This window comes from Acanthochromis polyacanthus, chromosome 18, assembly GCF_021347895.1.
Source record: "Acanthochromis polyacanthus isolate Apoly-LR-REF ecotype Palm Island chromosome 18, KAUST_Apoly_ChrSc, whole genome shotgun sequence".
Taxonomy (NCBI): Eukaryota; Metazoa; Chordata; class Actinopteri; family Pomacentridae; genus Acanthochromis; species Acanthochromis polyacanthus.
In genome coordinates this window covers 22418156-22436241 of record NC_067130.1, presented here as the reverse complement: position 1 = coordinate 22436241, position 18086 = coordinate 22418156, and the positions used below count along the sequence as shown (strand labels likewise).

The following is an 18086-nucleotide window of genomic DNA, read 5'->3' as shown; positions in this document are numbered from 1 at the left end:
CGATGGAGTATTGCTTACATTCAGCGAATTGTGCCATAAATATCAAATACCTACTAAGCATTTCTTCAAGTATTTACAGTTAAAAAGTTTCCTCGCATCAAAATCTATAAATATTTTACAAATTCCAAACTTATCCCTAATAGAGGAAATCTCTCAACTTCAAGAAAAGAAAGGTTTAATGTCAAAATTTTATAATTTACTCATGTGTAACTCACAAAATTTTATAATTGACAAATTAAATGCTTGGAGAAATGATATAGGTGAATATATAGATGAAAATGATTGGAGTGAAGCTTGCTTGAGAGCCCAAAAGGATACCATTAATACACGACTTAAATTACTTCAGTACAAATGGCTGACAAGGGTATATATTACACCTGAAATACTCCATCGCATGTCTGCTAACATTCCAGACACATGCTCTAAATGTCAAGATCACAAAGGTACACTTATACACTGTGTATGGGAATGCACTGGAATAAAACAATTTTGGAATGACGTTATCAACTGTCTTTCAGAAGTTTTCCATGTAAATATTCCTCTCTCTGCTAAACTTTGTATATTGGGTATATATCCTGACAATTTTTTAAGGACAAAAAGTCAAAAGAAACTGTTGGACTTTGGACTATTACATGCCAGAAGAGCTATTGCCATAAACTGGAAGAAAATGGAAGCCCCTTCGCTATACCAATGGATCCAAGAACTTTCAGAATGTATTGGACTTGAAAGATTAACATATATTACAAAGGGGAAACTAAAAGATTTCAACAAATTGTGGGATCCGTATTTAAATATAATAGCAAGGTAGTTAGTGATCATCCTCCATTGGGGGCAGTAGGAGGAATTTCTTCTTTGACATTACGTTTTGCTTTCTTGAAGTAGTAAACAACAAAGGGGTGTGTGTGAATGCATGTGTGAATGAATAATTGTTTCGATTGTATTTATTGTTGTGAATTTCATTCTTTGTTTAGAACCTCTGGTTTATTTGAATATAACCAGGTGCTTTTTTTTTGTTTGTTTGTTTTTTTGTTTTTTTGGGTTTTTTTGTTTCTTGTTACAAAATGAAAAATGAATAAATATATTTTGGAAAAAACAACTAATAAACAAATGCTGCAGTTATAAAAAAAAAAAAAAGTGGCATTTCTGGAAATGCCATATGGGGGTCTTGGCGGAGTGCTGCACTCTCTGAGTACTTTTCAAGTAGACATAGTGAGGAAGTTGCAATTTGGAAATTTAAGTTTCAGTTTTGTAGTCCTCTATGACCCCTAAATATCTCATCACCCTTGTTAGTCTTTAGTAATACGTCAATCAGTTACTTAGTCAACCCAAAGTCACTTTCCAAGGCTTGGGTCAAGTATATTTATCTAAACTGTGTTGATAGCACCACTCTGAGGTCAAAGAGGTTGTTCCCTTGTCTCAGCTAAAAGAAGTAAAAGCTGACCTGATATCTTGCTGTGCTGGCTGGCATAGCTGGAGCTGCGGAAATGACCAGTGTGAAAGACCTCCTCTGGGCTGGACACACTCTCTGCCTCCTCTGGCAGCCCTGCAAAACACACACACACAGACACACAGACACACCCACACACACAGACACACAGACACACAGACAGACACACACACTATGTTTTTCTATCATTGTGGGGACATACCATTGACTCCCATTCATATCTAACCCTAACCCTAACCTTATTAACACAGACCAAAACAATGACTAACCCTAAAGAAACGTTTTTGCACTTTTACTTTTTTCAGTAACAACAACATGGCCAAGAAAACACTGTTTAAACTTGTGGGGACCAAAATGAGTTCCCCACAAGTGACATTGTTTTCGGTTTTCCGACAGTTGTGGGGACATTTGGTCCCCACAAGTATAGCCGGCACCTGACCACACACACACAGACAGACAGACACACACACACACACACACACACACACACACACACACACACACACACACCTGACTGAATCATGTTGTTCTTTGTCTTTTATCAGCCATTTGTCCTTTGCAGTTTCACTATCAGTAATTAATAACATTAGTTTTCTGTTAGTTAAAAAATCCTATTTTTGAGAATATGTCTGTTTGAGATTTGCGCCTCCGCTCATTTCTACAAATATATTCAAATTCGCCATTCATTGATAATTTGTTACATTAATTATTACATTTCAGCAGCAACACCCACAGTGTCCCTCTTACCCTGGATTCATGCTGATGTTTTTCAAAATCAACTCAACTGAAACCTTTTTCAGTTAACTGATAGTCTAGAAAACAGGGACTATTACAGCCTTGATGCAGGAGCGAATGAAGATGTTTGCGTATGAGTGACAGTAGGGAGGAGCAAGACATTGACTTTTTTTCTAAAAATGGTCCTATTTAATGTAACAAATGTTTCTCTTCATCACTCAGTAATTGCTGCATCATAGTGTCAGCTGTTTTTGGCTCTTGTTATTGGTCAGCTAAAGTTCAGGTCACATTTTTACACAATAAATAGCAGCAGAGTCCCATTCAGTTAAAAGTATGAGACTCCAAAGAGTTAAGGTTTTTTAAGTACTGGAATATTTTAAAATATCACATAATAAAGAGAAAGTTAATAAATTGTGCAATTTTTAGGTGGAATTCACACAGAAGCTCTCCGTTTCTCTCCTACTCTCTGTGCTCACATATACTGAATAGCTGAATTCCCAGCAATTATTACATTGGTGTGTTCTTGTCGTTTCATGAGGTTTGCTAACAATAAGAAAAATTCAGAATGATTTCAAATCATATATACATTACCTTTCAAAAGTTTGGGGTCACTTAGAAATGTCCTTATTTTTTAAAGAAAGGCATTTTTTTCAATGAAGATGACAAATGAATTAGAAATACAGTCTAGACATTGTTCAAGTGGTAAATGACTATTGTAGCTTGAAACGACAGATTTTTAATGCAATATCTACACAGGGGTACAGAGGCCCATTTCCAGCAACCATCACTCCTGTGTTCTAATGCCACATTGTGTTAGCTAATAGTGTTGAAAGGCTAACTGATGATTAGAAAACCCTTATGCAGTTATGTTAGCACATGAATAAAAGTGTGAGTTTTCATGGAAAACATGGAATTATTTGGGTGACCCTAAACTTTTGAATGGTAGTGTAAGTACAGCCCGGTCTCACGGGGATTCGTGAAACTGTCACGTCAGTTTTTGTTTCGGTTTCGTGCGCACCAACACGATGTCGTCATGTTTTTCGTGCCGCTCACCACGAGCGAAACCCGCTGTGGTAATCACATCTGAAAGTGGTTTATACCGGCGGATTCATGACGATCTAAGCTGTCCATCGGCGTTTGCAGCCGCCGCTGCGGCCGCCGCTGCGGCCGCCGCTTCGGCCGCCGGACATTCTTTAAATTCCTATGCAAATTCAGCGGATTCATGACGATCTAAGCTGTCCATCGGCATTTGCGGCTGCCGCCGCGGCCGCCATTGCGGCCGCCAGACATCCGGCCACAATAGGAAGCTTTTGGTGCAATGGCGGCCGCGGCGGCGGCCGCAAACGCCAATGGACAGCTTAGATCGTCATGAATCCGCTGAATTTGCATAGGAATCTAAAGAATGTCCGGCGGCCGCAGTGGCGGCCGCAGCGGCGGCCGCAAACGCCGATGGACAGCTTAGATCGTCATGAATCCGCCGGTATAAACCACTTTCAGATGTGATTACCACAGCGGGTTTCGCTCGTGGTGAGCGGCACGAAAAACATGACGACATCGTGTTGGTGCGCACGAAACCGAAACAAAAACTGACGTGACAGTTTCACGAATCCCCGTGAGACCGTGTTGGTAAGTAATAGTTTAATCTACTTGCTTGCTTTGGTGACACATTAACCATCTTGCATTAAAAGGTAATACCCTTTTACTCTAACATGGGCCTTGTTTTATTCAATCCAGCCTGCCATCAGTATGTCTTCAGTACCAATTGGTCAGAGAGGACCAAAGCAGACAGAGGTGCTGTGAAGTTACCTGAGCTGCGTACTGATGACTGTCGGGGTTTGAAGGCACAAGTTCTCTCCACGATGCCTCCCAGTGGCTGCACTGTGGCATCAGTACTCTCCCCCTTACAGTCCAGCTGCAAGGTGGGGTCCTCGTCACGGATGGACACAGATTTAGCAGTACTGAGAGGCCTGTTGGTGAAATCATTAAATATTATATTATGTATTACAAAAAAATTCTCACAATCATATTATTTCTATTTTTCCCAGAGCAACTGTGGGGGTCTTCAATCCCTGTCCATCTAGTCCCAGCATACAGGTAGAAACTGAAAACTGTTAAGCCTGTGGTAAAAACTGTGAAGAGATGGACAAAAGAAGCAGAGCTTGACCTGCAAGCCTGCTTTGACTGTACGGATTGGAGTGTCTTTAAAGCTGCTAATAATAACCTGGATGAGCTGACTGTGCTGTGACATCCTACATCAGCTTCTGTGAGGACTTGTGTGTTCCCACGAGGACTCATTTAATATTTAATAATGACAAATCATGGTTCACTGCAAAACTGAGACGGCTCCGTTGGGCCAAAGAAGACGCCTATAGGAGTGGCGATAAAGTGTTGTTCAACCAGACCAGAAACACACTGACAAAGGAGATCGGAGCAGCTAAGAGGAGCTACTCGAAGAAGCTGAAGAGTCATCTTTCAGCGAACAATTCTGCATCAGTATGGAAAGGCCTGAAGCGTATCACTAACTACAAGCTTCTATTCCTCTGTTCTGTAGGGAGCCAACAACTGCCTGACGACCTGAACCAGTTATACTACAGGTTCGAAAAGGACTTCACACCCCACACCCACAATGACCATCCCCTCACACAGCCATCAACACCTTCTACAGCCCCAGCTCTCCCTTCTTCTGCAGCCCCGCACCCCCTACCTTTTACTCAAGGCTGCAATCAAGAACTGTGAAGAAGACATCTGCCAGTTCTTCAGGAAACAAAAGACCAGGAAGGCAGCAGGCCCAGGCTGAGTCTCACCTGCCTGCCTGAAATCCTGTGTAGACCAACTGTCACTTATCTTCACTCAGATCTTCAATAGCTCACTGGAGCAGTGCGAGCTTCCTTCCTGAATCAAGCGCTCCACCATCATTCCAGTCCCAAGAAACCCAAGATCACAGGACTGAATGACTGCAGACCTGTCGCTCTGACATCTGTGGTCATGAAGTTCTTTGAGAGACTAGTATTGACCCACCTCAAGTACATTACTGGACCCCTGCTGGACCACTTGCAGTTGCCTACCGAGCAAAGAGGTCTGTGGCCGATGCAGTCAACATGGGGCTGCATCACATACTGCAGTACCTCAACAGACCAGGGGCCTATGCAAGGATTCTGCTTGTGAACTTCAACTCGGCATTCAACACGATCATCCCAGATCTCCTCCTGCCCAAACTCACCCAGCTGTCTGTCCAACCCCTCCCACCTGTCAGTGAATCTCCAGCTTCCTGACAGACAGCAGCTTGTGAGGTTGGGCAACTTTACATCCAGCACCCGCACCATCAGCACTGGCGCACCCCAGGGATGTGTGTTCTCCCTCCTCATACCCATCTATGAAGCCCCTGAAGTTCGCAGACGATATCACTGTTGTTGGGCTTATCCAGGATGGTGATGAGTGTGCCTACAGACATGAGGTGAAGCAGCTTTGTTTGGTGAAGTCACAACAATCTGGAGCTCAATGCAGTCAAAACAGTGGAGATGAGCGTGGAATTTAGGAGGAACCCCCTGCATCCCCTCCCCTCACCATCCTGAACAGCACTGTGACTGCCGTGGAGTCCTTCACAGTGGCAGCTGGTGGTGAAATTTGTTGGGTGGGCTAACAATGCATAATACCGATTAAATGGTTAACACAGCTGCAAAAGCAACATCACCTATGACACACACAGTTACATCAATTACAGGTACACTATACTTTTTTAGTGCTCTACATCAACACTCTCTCTCACTCACTCACTCACTCTCTCACTCACTCACTCTCTCACTCACACACACACACACACACACACACACACACACACACACACACACACACACACACACACACACACACACACACACACACACACACACACACACACACACACACCACTACAAAACGTGTTCCAACTGCAACGACTGCAACTGTCTTATTACAACTGTTTGGCGACATGTAATCATCAGTAAATCACGGGGGCGGGACATGACACCTGTCAATCACTTACAAGAATGAAATGAATGAAAGCCACCGCTGTGTTAACTCGCTGCTATTGGTCAAAAGTCAGTGGCCTGTGGGCTGAGTGAAGTTAGCCCAAATGATCAGTAAATCATGGAGGCGGGACATGACACCTGTCAATCACTTACAAGAACGAAATGAATGAAAGTGGACTGTATCTGCTGGGGCTGTAAAAAATAAGGCCATTTAGAGATATTCTATGTTTTTCTTCTGACTGATTGGTGCTGTTGCTACCCTTTTTTTCACCTAAACTTAAAACAATCTGTTGTAAGTTATTTAAAAAAATAATTTTCTCATCTTTTTTGTGTTTGCTTGGGAGGGCTTAGCCCTGTTAGCCCCTTTATACCAGCCGTCCCTGGTCCTTCAGGTTCCTGGGCACAGCCATCTCCCAGGACCTGAAATGGGAGACCTACATAGACACTGTGGTGAAAAAGGTAGCAGAGACTGTACTTCCTTCCTCAGCTGAGGAAATTCAACCTGCCACAGAGCTGCTGACTCGGTTCTAATCAGCTATCACTCAGTCTGTCTCTAACTGTCTGGTTCAGGTCTGCCACCAAATCAGATGTGCGGAGACTGCAATGGACAAACAGGACGGGAGAGAGAATCATCGGTGCCCCCCAGCCCTCCCTTCAGGAACTGAAGTCCTCCAAGATGAGAAAAAGAGCAGGAAAAATTCTCTCAGACCCCTTCCACAGAGGTCACTACCTCTTTGACCTGCTGCCCTCTGGCCAGCGCTTCAGGACTTTGAGCACCAGAACATCCCAGCATCGGAGCAGCTTCTTCTCTCAGGCCATATCCCTCATGAACAATCATTAAGGACTCCTGTCACTACCACTGCAATATTCAATGCATATACAATATTCAACCTCATGTGCAATACTTTTACGGTGCAATACCTTAATAACAATGTGCAATATTGTAACTTAAATTGTATTCTAATTTATTAGTTAAGCAAATTTGTCTTTTTTTTCAACTACCCTGTTTACATTTACTTTTACACAGTACTTCTTTTAGTGTTATACTTAAAGCCTTTTAATTCAGAATTTCTTAGATTTAGATTTGTACAGTTATTCTTATACTACCTGTTGCTGTTGTTGAGTACTGCAACTCTATACACGTCAAATTCCTTGTGTGTGCAAACTCATGTGGCATTAAAAGCTTTTCTGCTTCTGATTTTATATGTGTCAGTTCCAGATAATTAAAAGGAACTCACGTTTTAAAGCAGGGATCCCCAGACAGAAGAGTCATTCCAATTGTTACCTATAGAAAAAAAAAATAAAACATGTTACTAAACCTCTGTGCAGGTCAGTTCAGTAAGAGTATGTCTCTGTGTGTGATTTTTATGCCTTGAGGATGGAGTTGTCCTGCCGAGTGTTTTTAGTGTCATAACCCTCCAGGATGCAACAGCGGACTGTGGAGCCTGAACCAGCAAACTCAGAAATGTTGAGATCAGCAAATCCTAGCTGGAGACACACAGACAAACACACAGACGTAAGAAAAAAAAGTGAAAACAGCGAAGGTGTAAATGTAGCTAACTATAGATTCAGAATAAAGTCTAGACTGGGTCTGTTCATGACTTTCTATTTTGCAGCTTCACAGATGAGAATCAGCAGGACCTGTTTGATTTGTAATATCCTTTTTGTTAAAGGTTTATTTTCTCTGTTTACAACTATCAGTCGTGGAATGTGAGGAAGTGAATGATAGACAGCAGTCGAGGGTGACTTTATGTAGAAGTCAACAACCTCTTTTAACCTCCCCATTCACAGTGTTTTCCCCATTCAGCGCTGCTTCCTCATTGAGGTCTACAGCTTGTGTTGCCGTTGGTTTGTTATAATTATTTACTCTATTAAGAAATTTATCCCGTGTCTACTAAATCCAAAAATGTCTTCAAAGGCTATCCTTGATGAAGCTATTCCTTTATGCTACCCGCAAAACAGTCAAGAAGCTACATAAAACAGTCACAAAGAGACACAAAAAAATCCCATAAAGAAACATAAAATGACCCCAAAGAGACAGAAAACAACCCAAAGACAGACGAAACCCCAGAGAGAGAGAGAGAGAGAGAGAGAGAGAGAGAGAGAGAGAAAGAGAGAGAGAAAAGTATGACAAGGAGACACAAAACAACCAAGAAGATGAGAGTACACAAAAAAACAGTGACACAAAACAACATAACGAAGCACAACAAGACCCCAGGTAGCCATGAAGCAACCCTACAGAAATATACAATGACCACAAGGAGACACTCCAAACATTTAATAGATACAAAACAACCACAAAGAGACAAACAATAACCGCAAAGACACATAAAAGAAAGAGACAAAGAATGAAAGAGAGTCATCTGCCCATTGTGTTACAATCTGTCCATGAAGACACTACAAACAGAGACACATCAAATCCCCCATGATAAAACACTGTACATACATCACTTAGCATGGACACATTGTGGTAATTAACCTGCAGGAAACATCAGCCCTATAATAAGGGTGTGACTCAACAATATTCCAGTCATTTGTCACAGCTGGAGCCCTAATGTAAGTCTAACAGCTGATGAGTACAGTTGCCCTTACAGATACACACACACACATACATACAGTAGTAAACACAGTGTGATCTATTACTGACCACTTCTCACAGTCATTACCCTTTGACTGTGCCCTGTCACATGCCAAGGTAACAAGGCTCAAGGATGTAGTCATGCTGTAATTTAACAGAGTTTACCACCACTGATATAGTAAAAGTGCGTTTCATAAAGGAAGCAGAGCACTTTAAACTTTATGAGCCACTCAGGTCCAATAGGACAGCTAATCTGGATGGGATCAATAAGAACTTAGTTTAGGTATGTTTTTAGTTTTGGTTGTAGCAGCTTTAAAGTAGATAAATAGATACTAAACTTACCTTTGAAAATGCCTTTCCTCCTTTGAGCTCCTGCAGACACAAAGAGCAAAAAACAGTGAAGACCAAATGCTGCTGACTATCTCTCTCAGACTGCTGACTGTCTCTACAGTCATATCCATAAACACAGTATAAAATCAAAATAAAACCTGGAGTTTATGACTAGACCAGGTGCCCTACTACAAACCAGATATACTGGAGATTACACTTGTCATGCAGTAATGTCATTCCTGTTTAGTGGAGGGAAAGACTGCATTACCTGTAAATTAATGATAGAATGACCTCTACTTTAAAGAGCTGAACTCTATGATTGACTTGTAGGTGGAGTCAGGTAGATACAGCTGAGAGGGTTTGTTTTGGGGCTGCACAGTGGATTGGTGGTTAGCACTGTCACTTTGCAGCTGAATTCCATGCCCCTGAGTTTGCATGTTCTCCCCTGTACATGCATGGGTTTTCTCCGGTTTTCCTCCCACAATCCAAAAATATGCCGAGACTAACTGCTGATTCTAAATTATCCATAGGTGTGAATGTGAGTGTGGCTGTTTGTCTGTATATGTAGCCCTGTGATAAACTGGTGACCTGTCCAGGGTGTCCCCAGCATTCACCCTAAGTCAGCTGGGATAGACTCCAGCTCCCGCACAACTCTAATGAGGATTAACTGGTATATAGATGATGGAAGGATAGGTTTGTTTTGCAAGACTCGTTTTTTCTACAGGCCAAAGAGATTTTACAAATTATAAATTCATCATGAACTTTCAAAAAAATTACAACAGAAGAGTAACAACTATTCATGTGTCCTTTTCAATGTGTCCTTTGAATAGTTAAACAGATTCTTTTATGGGGATACTTCATGGGGAGAATGGTTGTGATGCTGCATGGAATTTAAGCTATCTCTGAGAAACTGCAGTGTCTACTGAGACAAATGGGCAGCAAGGCTGAGTGGTGGTGCTTCTTCCAGCTATCTTAAAACATCCATGGAGTTCGCTCAGACACCCGAGAGGCTAGGAGAAATGGCAGTTGGAAATTGTAGCTTACCTTGCGTACAGACACTCTGCAGATGCAGGGGTCCAACACTCCAGTTATCGGATTAGCACTCATTTTACACACAAATGAGAACTTCTTCCTCCACCGAACACAGTTCTGCTGCACCTCCTCCCTGCACACATAGACACACTAGAATCAGACTGTTGTACACTTTAGTGTAGAACTGCTGATCTAGGTGTAAACAAAAAATTTGAACACAATGAATCTCTATGAACCCTGGTATCTACCAGGTAGACAGTCCATGTCTGAGCCCTGTGGACTCAGGAGCCTTCATCTCTGATCACTGGTGCCCCTGTTTGCATCTTCTACAGGAGAATGAGCGTAATCCAGACTAAGATGCAACCTCTGAGTTTACAAACGAAAACATGGTCAGCAGCATTTCTGGAAGTGTCCGATTATGGGCCTAAATTTCCATAAATGTAGCAGAATGCATGCTCTTTAAAATTGAATCTTATCATCACATTCACATGGTTTTGTTAAATTCAATTTTCTTAAAAACTAACATTTTAATGTTTTGACTGAAACAAATGCATGACACTGAGCTTACTGGTTGAAAAAAACAAGAAAGCAGCACCAAAAACATATTGTCTCAGTCTGAAAAGTAATCTTTTTTAAAAGCCAACATGGCTCAGTTAAAAAAAAATTCCGAAAACAGAAATGATCATTTCTCTGGCATGATTTCAGCATCTAAGGGTTTGTTATTGTTGTGCTTTGTAGAGAGAAACTAATATATCATCTGTGATTTAAATTAATGCCTCTGTAGTAAATAAACTAAAATAGTGTCCGGGTTGTATCATCTGTCATTTAAAGGAATGTATAAAAATAAGACTTGTCTTTCTGATTTATCTAGAAAAAGGCTTTACCAGCTTTAGCTTTGTGTAGTAAATGTCACCTTTTGAGGGGTAGAGGATGGTTCCCTTAAAATATGCTTTATTGACTGCGATGGCTGTTTGACTTCAGGAGCATAAAATTAAGGTAATAAAAGATTTGTTTACACAGTTTATAAGACAGTGAATCTAACAGGAGATTTAAACAAGTCTACAGTGGACAGGATTTACGGGCTCAAAAAGACAAATTGAATTATGGATTTTATCACACCTGGTGGTAACTGTTGCCCAGGATAAATCTGTGGTGGAGAGTATTTACCATCTCACAACTTAACTGCTCTAGGCTGCACATGTGAAAGGCCAGATAGGTGTAAACGTTTTCCTAAACATAGGAAATGATATTAAAAGTCTGCTATCTACATCAATAATTGTATCAACTGTCTTTTCTGTCTTTTGTTAGAAAGAAAGCACAGCAGGCCCTGCAGCTGATGGCCCAGATGATCTCATCCTGGGATATGTGACGCGTCAGACTCAGCACTCTGTTGAGGGGTTTTCCACTTCCACTCAGTGAAAACACATTTGGTGTTTATCTACATGTAGTTTGGTAAAGGACATGTTTCCCTCTCTCTTTCTCAGTTACCTACACTTACGGTTTGCAACCAAATACAGCAATAGATATAGGTAAAACAAAATTACAACAATAACTGCTATAACTAAAATTGTTATAACTACAACAAAGTCAGATAAGGGACAAAGCGACAAACTGAGCTGATAATTTCATATTCCAGGCACCGAACAAACAGGCTCCACAGTGCAAACATGACTACTGGGAATCACCCCTGGAACTGATACAGCAAGAGAAGAGAATGTCCAGAACATACATGCTCCTGTGGATTTATGACTGCATATGCACGAGATGGGGTTAACTGGGATTGTTGCGATATGCAATTCATCAACTGTACAGAGAAGTAGAAGAACCAACTCCTGGATAATTTTTCTTCTTCTAAATTGGGTTGCGGCTCAATTGTGAATGACTTAATTACTCAAATATTGCAGCTTACCACTGTATAGCATAGAGTGGTTGTACGGTGTTTGAGCAGAGTCATAGGTGAGCTGGTGTGCTCGAGCTGCCATGAGAGGACAGAAAGCAGAGACCTCATAGAACCTGGAATTCTAGGAAGATTTAACCTTTAGCTTGTAGGTTTTAAACGCCACTACAGAGAAGTGTTAGCAAGTCTGGGTACACTTCAAATTTTCATATGAATATAATCAGCTAATGTCTAAATTTGTTTTGTGTTTGGGTAAGTCTTTGATTAAAATGACAGTTCTATCGTTTGATTTTTTTTTAAAAAGTCACTTTCTTTACCTGTAGAGATGGTAACGCTATCTATAAACACTATTCCTGCCTCAGTCAGCAGCTACCAAGATATCCTTGTGGAAGACAGTGAACCTGAAACTGTTTCAGAGAATATGAAGTAGCTTTCTTTAGATGAAGGCCACAACAATCCAAAAGTGCTCCCTATTTTGCATATAATGCAATGCATTGACATCAGAGCAGCTCCCACTCTATTTGTGCTATTAGCCTCCAACACCCAAAGGTCTATTTTTATCTAGCTACAGTGACCATCTGTTGAGCGACTGCTGGCTAAATAAAACCCCTGAACGCCTCCTGTGCAGACACAGACAGAGCATCAAGGCTGCTGCTGCTCTGCTAACATGCTGCTCACACCTGCACCTCCTCTGCAGACGCCACATCAGTCCATCAACAGGACCTGACTCTTCTTACTAACCAACCAAATAAGAGGCACATGTAAGCAGTGTTTTTAGGAAACTAACACTAAAGTTGTCAGTGGTAGTTTACTAGCTCCTCTACACATCAGTCACATACAGGACCTCAGCAAGCTGGGCTCGTCCTAACCTGACTGCTAAACTCTGATGTTATCTGTTGCTGCACAGCTTATGTAAAAGGAAACTTAACATGGGAATCTTTCAGCACTTCAGTTACACAACACACATGTGCAGACTCAGCCTGCTGCTGAGCTGAGAACAAACAGTCCCATATGCTTGTCCTTTGAAACATTAATGCAGGCAGTGCAAACAATATGGAAATCTGCCCAGTAGCCAGGTAACCCCATGACCCTTCTCTATATTACATGTAATTGTACAGCTACAAACACACTAGTGAATACCTCTGACACATCCTAAGTCAAACTCTCATCCTTGTCTTAAGTTTCAAATATACCTTTTTTCTAATATATATTTCTGCACATTTATTTAATTATTGAAAATACTGACACTGCAAACCTGTTCTGTTCAAAAATAGTGTCAATGTTGTACCACTGCAACAAAATTAAAATTGCCATAACTTTTCGTGTACACTTGGGGACCTCAGAAAAATCTGACACCCTTTAAAGTTGTTGAGTTTTTACACATCCAAGATACACAGGACAACATTATTCATTTGGAGTTATGTTTGATACATGTAAGGAATGTACGTCCAATATTCACATCCTTTGAGCTCTGTTGTGGTCTCTGCCAGCTCTTTATCATTTGCTATCTTGGTCTGTATGTCATTCAATGCTGAGCAGTTACGCTAGAGTGTCTTTTTGCTCAAATTAGGTGCCTGCACCTGGAAACAAAGTTGATAAGAGCAGAGTTAGTGGACTGAAAAACCAAGAAAATGAGCTAAAAAGAGCCTTTAAAGTTCTGTTAGCAAATGGAGAGTATATACTAATTCTCTGTGTGCTTCATCCAATGAGTAATAATTTTCACATTAGGCAGAGTAACTTTAGTCAATAGTAACCAAAAAACTAACTCTGCTGATAAGGTTTTAGTTTCTTCTTCCAGTTCACTAAGTCCACGTGCATCAAAAATATAATTTAAATCTTTAAGGAAGTTGGAGTTGAAACAATTTGATCTGAGTGTGATTAGATTGGATTTGCTGTAACAAAGTTGGCAATATAAGCAAGCAGCCACTAAACTGCTTGAAAATATGTAAAAAAAAAAAAAAAAAAAAAAAAAAAAAGAAAGGTCAAAAACAGAAATGGAGAATTCTCTCAGGTGAAACCACCAAAACATTTCCGAACTTAACAAAACAGTTTGTGCTAATGTAGGATTCTAGCAACGACATAAAATCTGACTCCTTTAATATGTAACATATAAACATGTGGACTAAACTGTTGGTACCTTTTTGTTAAAGAAGGGAAAACTCACAATGGTCACTGAAACTTGAAACTAATGTCACGCCCCCTCCCGCTTCTGTGCGCTGGCTCATCAAATTAATGACGAGCGGCTGTGCTGGAGACATAGCCGGCGTGAATTATCAATCAGTAAATCAGTAATCAAAAAAGCCTGGCTCTCCACACAGCTCCGACGCTGGGACATTACATGCCACACATCGCCACATGCGTGCCGCTCTCCGCCTCACACACATCCCTCCCTGGACTCTGTCTCCCTTTTGGATTACCTCATCTGCTCTGCCTTCATCTCCCCATCCAGGAAAACTCCGTCGGCTCATCACCCCTCCTCCGCTATGCCCCCTCCATCCGCTCCTGGTCCGCCTGCTTCTCTGCCCTCGCCACACTCCCTCAACTCAGCCTCCATCCTGTCTTCCAACCTCCAGACAGTCTGTGAGTCACCCCTCTCCCCTGTTAGTTCAGTTTTATTTTAATTGTCACTTTGGCCGTCTGGTCTGCCCTTAGTTTAGTTTAGTTTTCCCCGTTCAGTTCATTCCCTGTGCCTCTCTTATAGAGTGCTTCCCTGTTTTATTTTCTGTTTAATAAATTCTCTATAATTTACCAGCCCGTCTGTTGCCTGCTGCTTGGGTTCACCCCACTAGTCCATAACAACTGACAAAAGTTATTAGTAGTAATTCGAATGAAATAAACATATATAGTACTGAAATACGTGTTTCGAAAGTACTGAAATACGTCTTTCAACTTGATATTAAGGCTGTACTGATGCTCATACTGAATCTAATATCAAAGGCAACACATGAATGCTTTTTAAATAATCTGATATTAAATGTATATATATATTCCACTAATATTATCATGACATTTCTTTTAATGCAGATTTCCTATGGCACAAGGTAACTTTTGTTTAGTTTACTTTTAAGCTGACTTTTGAAAGTTTTGAAGTTCATGTTCCATTTTGATTTATATTTGTATTGAAGTTCTTCATTTTTCTCTTTCTCCAGGAATAAGCTACTTTCTAATGTCATGTTAACCACAAGAAGGTCAACATTCTATATGTAATAAATATGCTGCTATGTATTTATGCTATAAATGTATTATAGTTTGGACTAAAATTTCTCTACTAACACCAACTGTGAGTTTAAAGATGAAACCTGATATAATTAGAATTTTAAACCATGTGATTATATTTTGTTTCCAGGAGTAATGTATCCAGTTGAGTGTTTCCTGGGATAAGATTACAAATTAAATAGGGTTAAAATGTTTGCTAAACCATTTTTGAGTGTTGATCCTGAAGAATTACCAAAATGTCCTTTGTGCAACAAGAAAATTAAAGAAACTGAATCAAAGCAGTTGATTAAAAGCTCTGGTTTGAAGATTATTAAGGACAAGGCCAAGGTATGGGCCAAAATTAATATTCCAGAGGAAGATGAAAATGACAAAGAATACACCCTAGTTGCAGACAGACTGGCAATAAGTCAGACAGGCAGTACCTTGTACGTCCATGCAAGCTGTAGAATATCATTCAGAAATCACTGCGACAAAAGCTAAACAATGTGCCTTTGTGCCTGAAGCCTGTTCAATGTCCACAGATGATCAAGACAACATTGACAGCATAGACCAAGACACAGACTTAAAAAGCTCTGTAGAAAGTACAAGCATCAGTGATCTTAGCAGCCACAGTGACAGCGACAGTGATTTTACTTCTTAAGGTTTTAAGCCTGGGTTATGTGAACCTGGTCAAATTGACATATATGTTCTTCTTTAATTCTCATATTTCTTAAAGTATATTTTCATTTATAATCTACAAGTTGTAATCTTTAACCTTGCCAGCAAGTTGATTTCTCGCGATATTTGTGAGTTCACAAATCTCTCAAGAAACCATCTTGCTCCGCTCCCGCATTCACTGTTCGTACAGAACCAAGTTGGTTGGGGCCAATCACGCAGCAGTATTCGTGTGTGGGGCGGGATATCCGGGTGTGAAGACGACACCAAGCGCCAGTAGATCAAAACAATCATGGCAACGGAGGACAACGATCGTGCAGATGCTGCTATTAAGTCAGTTTTAGCTGAATCTCCTATCGCTTCTTTGAAGGAAGAACAACGAGAGGCGCTTTGCGCATTTCTGGATGGTAAAGATGTTTGTGCTTTTTACCTACGGGTTTTGGTAAGAATTTAATCTACCAATTGGCTCCGCTCGTTGTGAAGATCCCGCGATTGGCTAAAAACAAACCTGTCTGAGGCGGGACATACTGTTGCATTGTCCAATCCATGCCTCTTTCCTCCGAACGGATTTACATGGAGCGGTCCCAGATTGATATTGTGGAGTACTATCAAGTACTACACAATTATTAATCTGGCTATTGCCAGGTTATGTAATCTTTCCTGCTATGCAGACGTTGTTCAAACAATAATGAAAAGCTTATTTTCCATATTTTCTTGATAATTGAAGTTTCTACCATACGTTTAAGTATGGTTAGTTGCTTGCATTTTCAATTATCATGACTGCAGGCCATCTTATTCAGCTTTGTTCCACTGAATCCCTTGTGAAAAATGGAAGTACTCATTTATGTATAATGATGTTCATGTTTGTGCAATTATATGCAAACAAATGTACAACTGCATGCATTTTTGTTGTCTATACAACTTAGTTAACCATCTGATGCTGTCACATAGCTACAAAGATATTCAATGAATATATTTGCAGAGGATGAACTAAGTGCGTATTGATACATGTCAACCAATCGGTTGGTATGAATATGCAAATTAGTCTGTTTAAAGATATAATATGTAATACAAGTGCACTAAGGTCACAAGTGACTAGTATTGACCAAAAGTGGCCATAATATGAATCCCATGCCCTGAGAAATTAGATTAATTGGCAAAAAATAATGTATCTATTTAATTATGCAAGCTATGCTAATTAGCTCATTAAATATGCAATATACAGTTTTGCCCCAAGGCTCACTGGATTCTACGGGAAAAATTACATAAGAACCCGCCAAGAAACTTTTGACACACCCCTTCATAAATTCTTTATAGGATCTGCCCTGTCTATCTCTCCTTAGCTTTCCGTGGTCCATGTTCAGTGTGGTACACACCATGATACCAAACAGCCCACTGACCACTTTTCACCCTTAAATAGGCAGGCTGACTGATTACAAGTTTGAAGACACCTGTGATGCTAATTACAGGACACACCTTAGTTTAACATGCCCCTATGGTCAATAGTCAATCTTCAATCTTTCTATGGTACCATCATTTTTGTCCATGCTAATTTCATTAGTTTGTATTTTAAATGATTCTGTTGAGCCACAATTCAAAAGCAATGTCTGATATTCATTGGCTAAATTTCAGTAAATCTTTTTATTATTACTTGTCACTTTCAAGTTATTTCAGTGACTATTGTGGGTCTTTCTTTCTTTAACGGAAGAGTACTAACAATTTTGTCCACGTCTGTAGATCTATGGAGTGTTAAGTACTTTGTAAGCATCAAAAAGACATTTTAGGCAGATTTGCAGCATGCTGGTGCATGCCACTTCTTTCTGACTTATCCCTCTTCCTATCTTGAAGTCTTACTGGCCTTCTGAATAATTTTGAGTAAGATTTTGATTTGCTGAGATAAAGTGCAATATAATCATCTTGTGTTACATAAGCGTGCTTTGCTATTTGTTTTAAAGCAATCAGGAAAAAGTATTTGATCAGTATTGGCAGGCATTCTTTTCCCGCATTAACTTTATCAGAGGAATTTTTCCCACTTCACTTATCTGGAGGGTGACCTGAAGTTACAGCTCTTTAAAACAACAAGCCTGGGGTTGCTGACTTCCTGACGGAGGCAAAAATGGTCAAACAGGTTCTGCCGCTTCTTTTCTTACAGCCCAACCTGCCTGCCTTCACAAACACACCATTGTACAG

At 40.5% G+C, this 18086-nt stretch overlaps 1 protein-coding gene across 1 annotated transcript in view; it reads right to left on the bottom strand.

Moving 5' to 3' along the window:
• LOC110969111 (protein FAM102A-like) overlaps positions 1-18086 on the bottom strand; it is a 40578-nt gene that overhangs the window by 11036 nt on the left and 11456 nt on the right. Inside the window, exons 3-8 of the mRNA XM_051938259.1 lie at positions 10142-10262; positions 9110-9139; positions 7561-7677; positions 7428-7474; positions 3989-4149; positions 1442-1543 (exon numbers count right to left, since the gene is read on the bottom strand). Coding sequence (XP_051794219.1) covers positions 1442-1543; positions 3989-4149; positions 7428-7474; positions 7561-7677; positions 9110-9139; positions 10142-10262 — 578 coding nt within the window. The remainder of the gene's footprint in view (positions 1-1441; positions 1544-3988; positions 4150-7427; positions 7475-7560; positions 7678-9109; positions 9140-10141; positions 10263-18086) is intronic.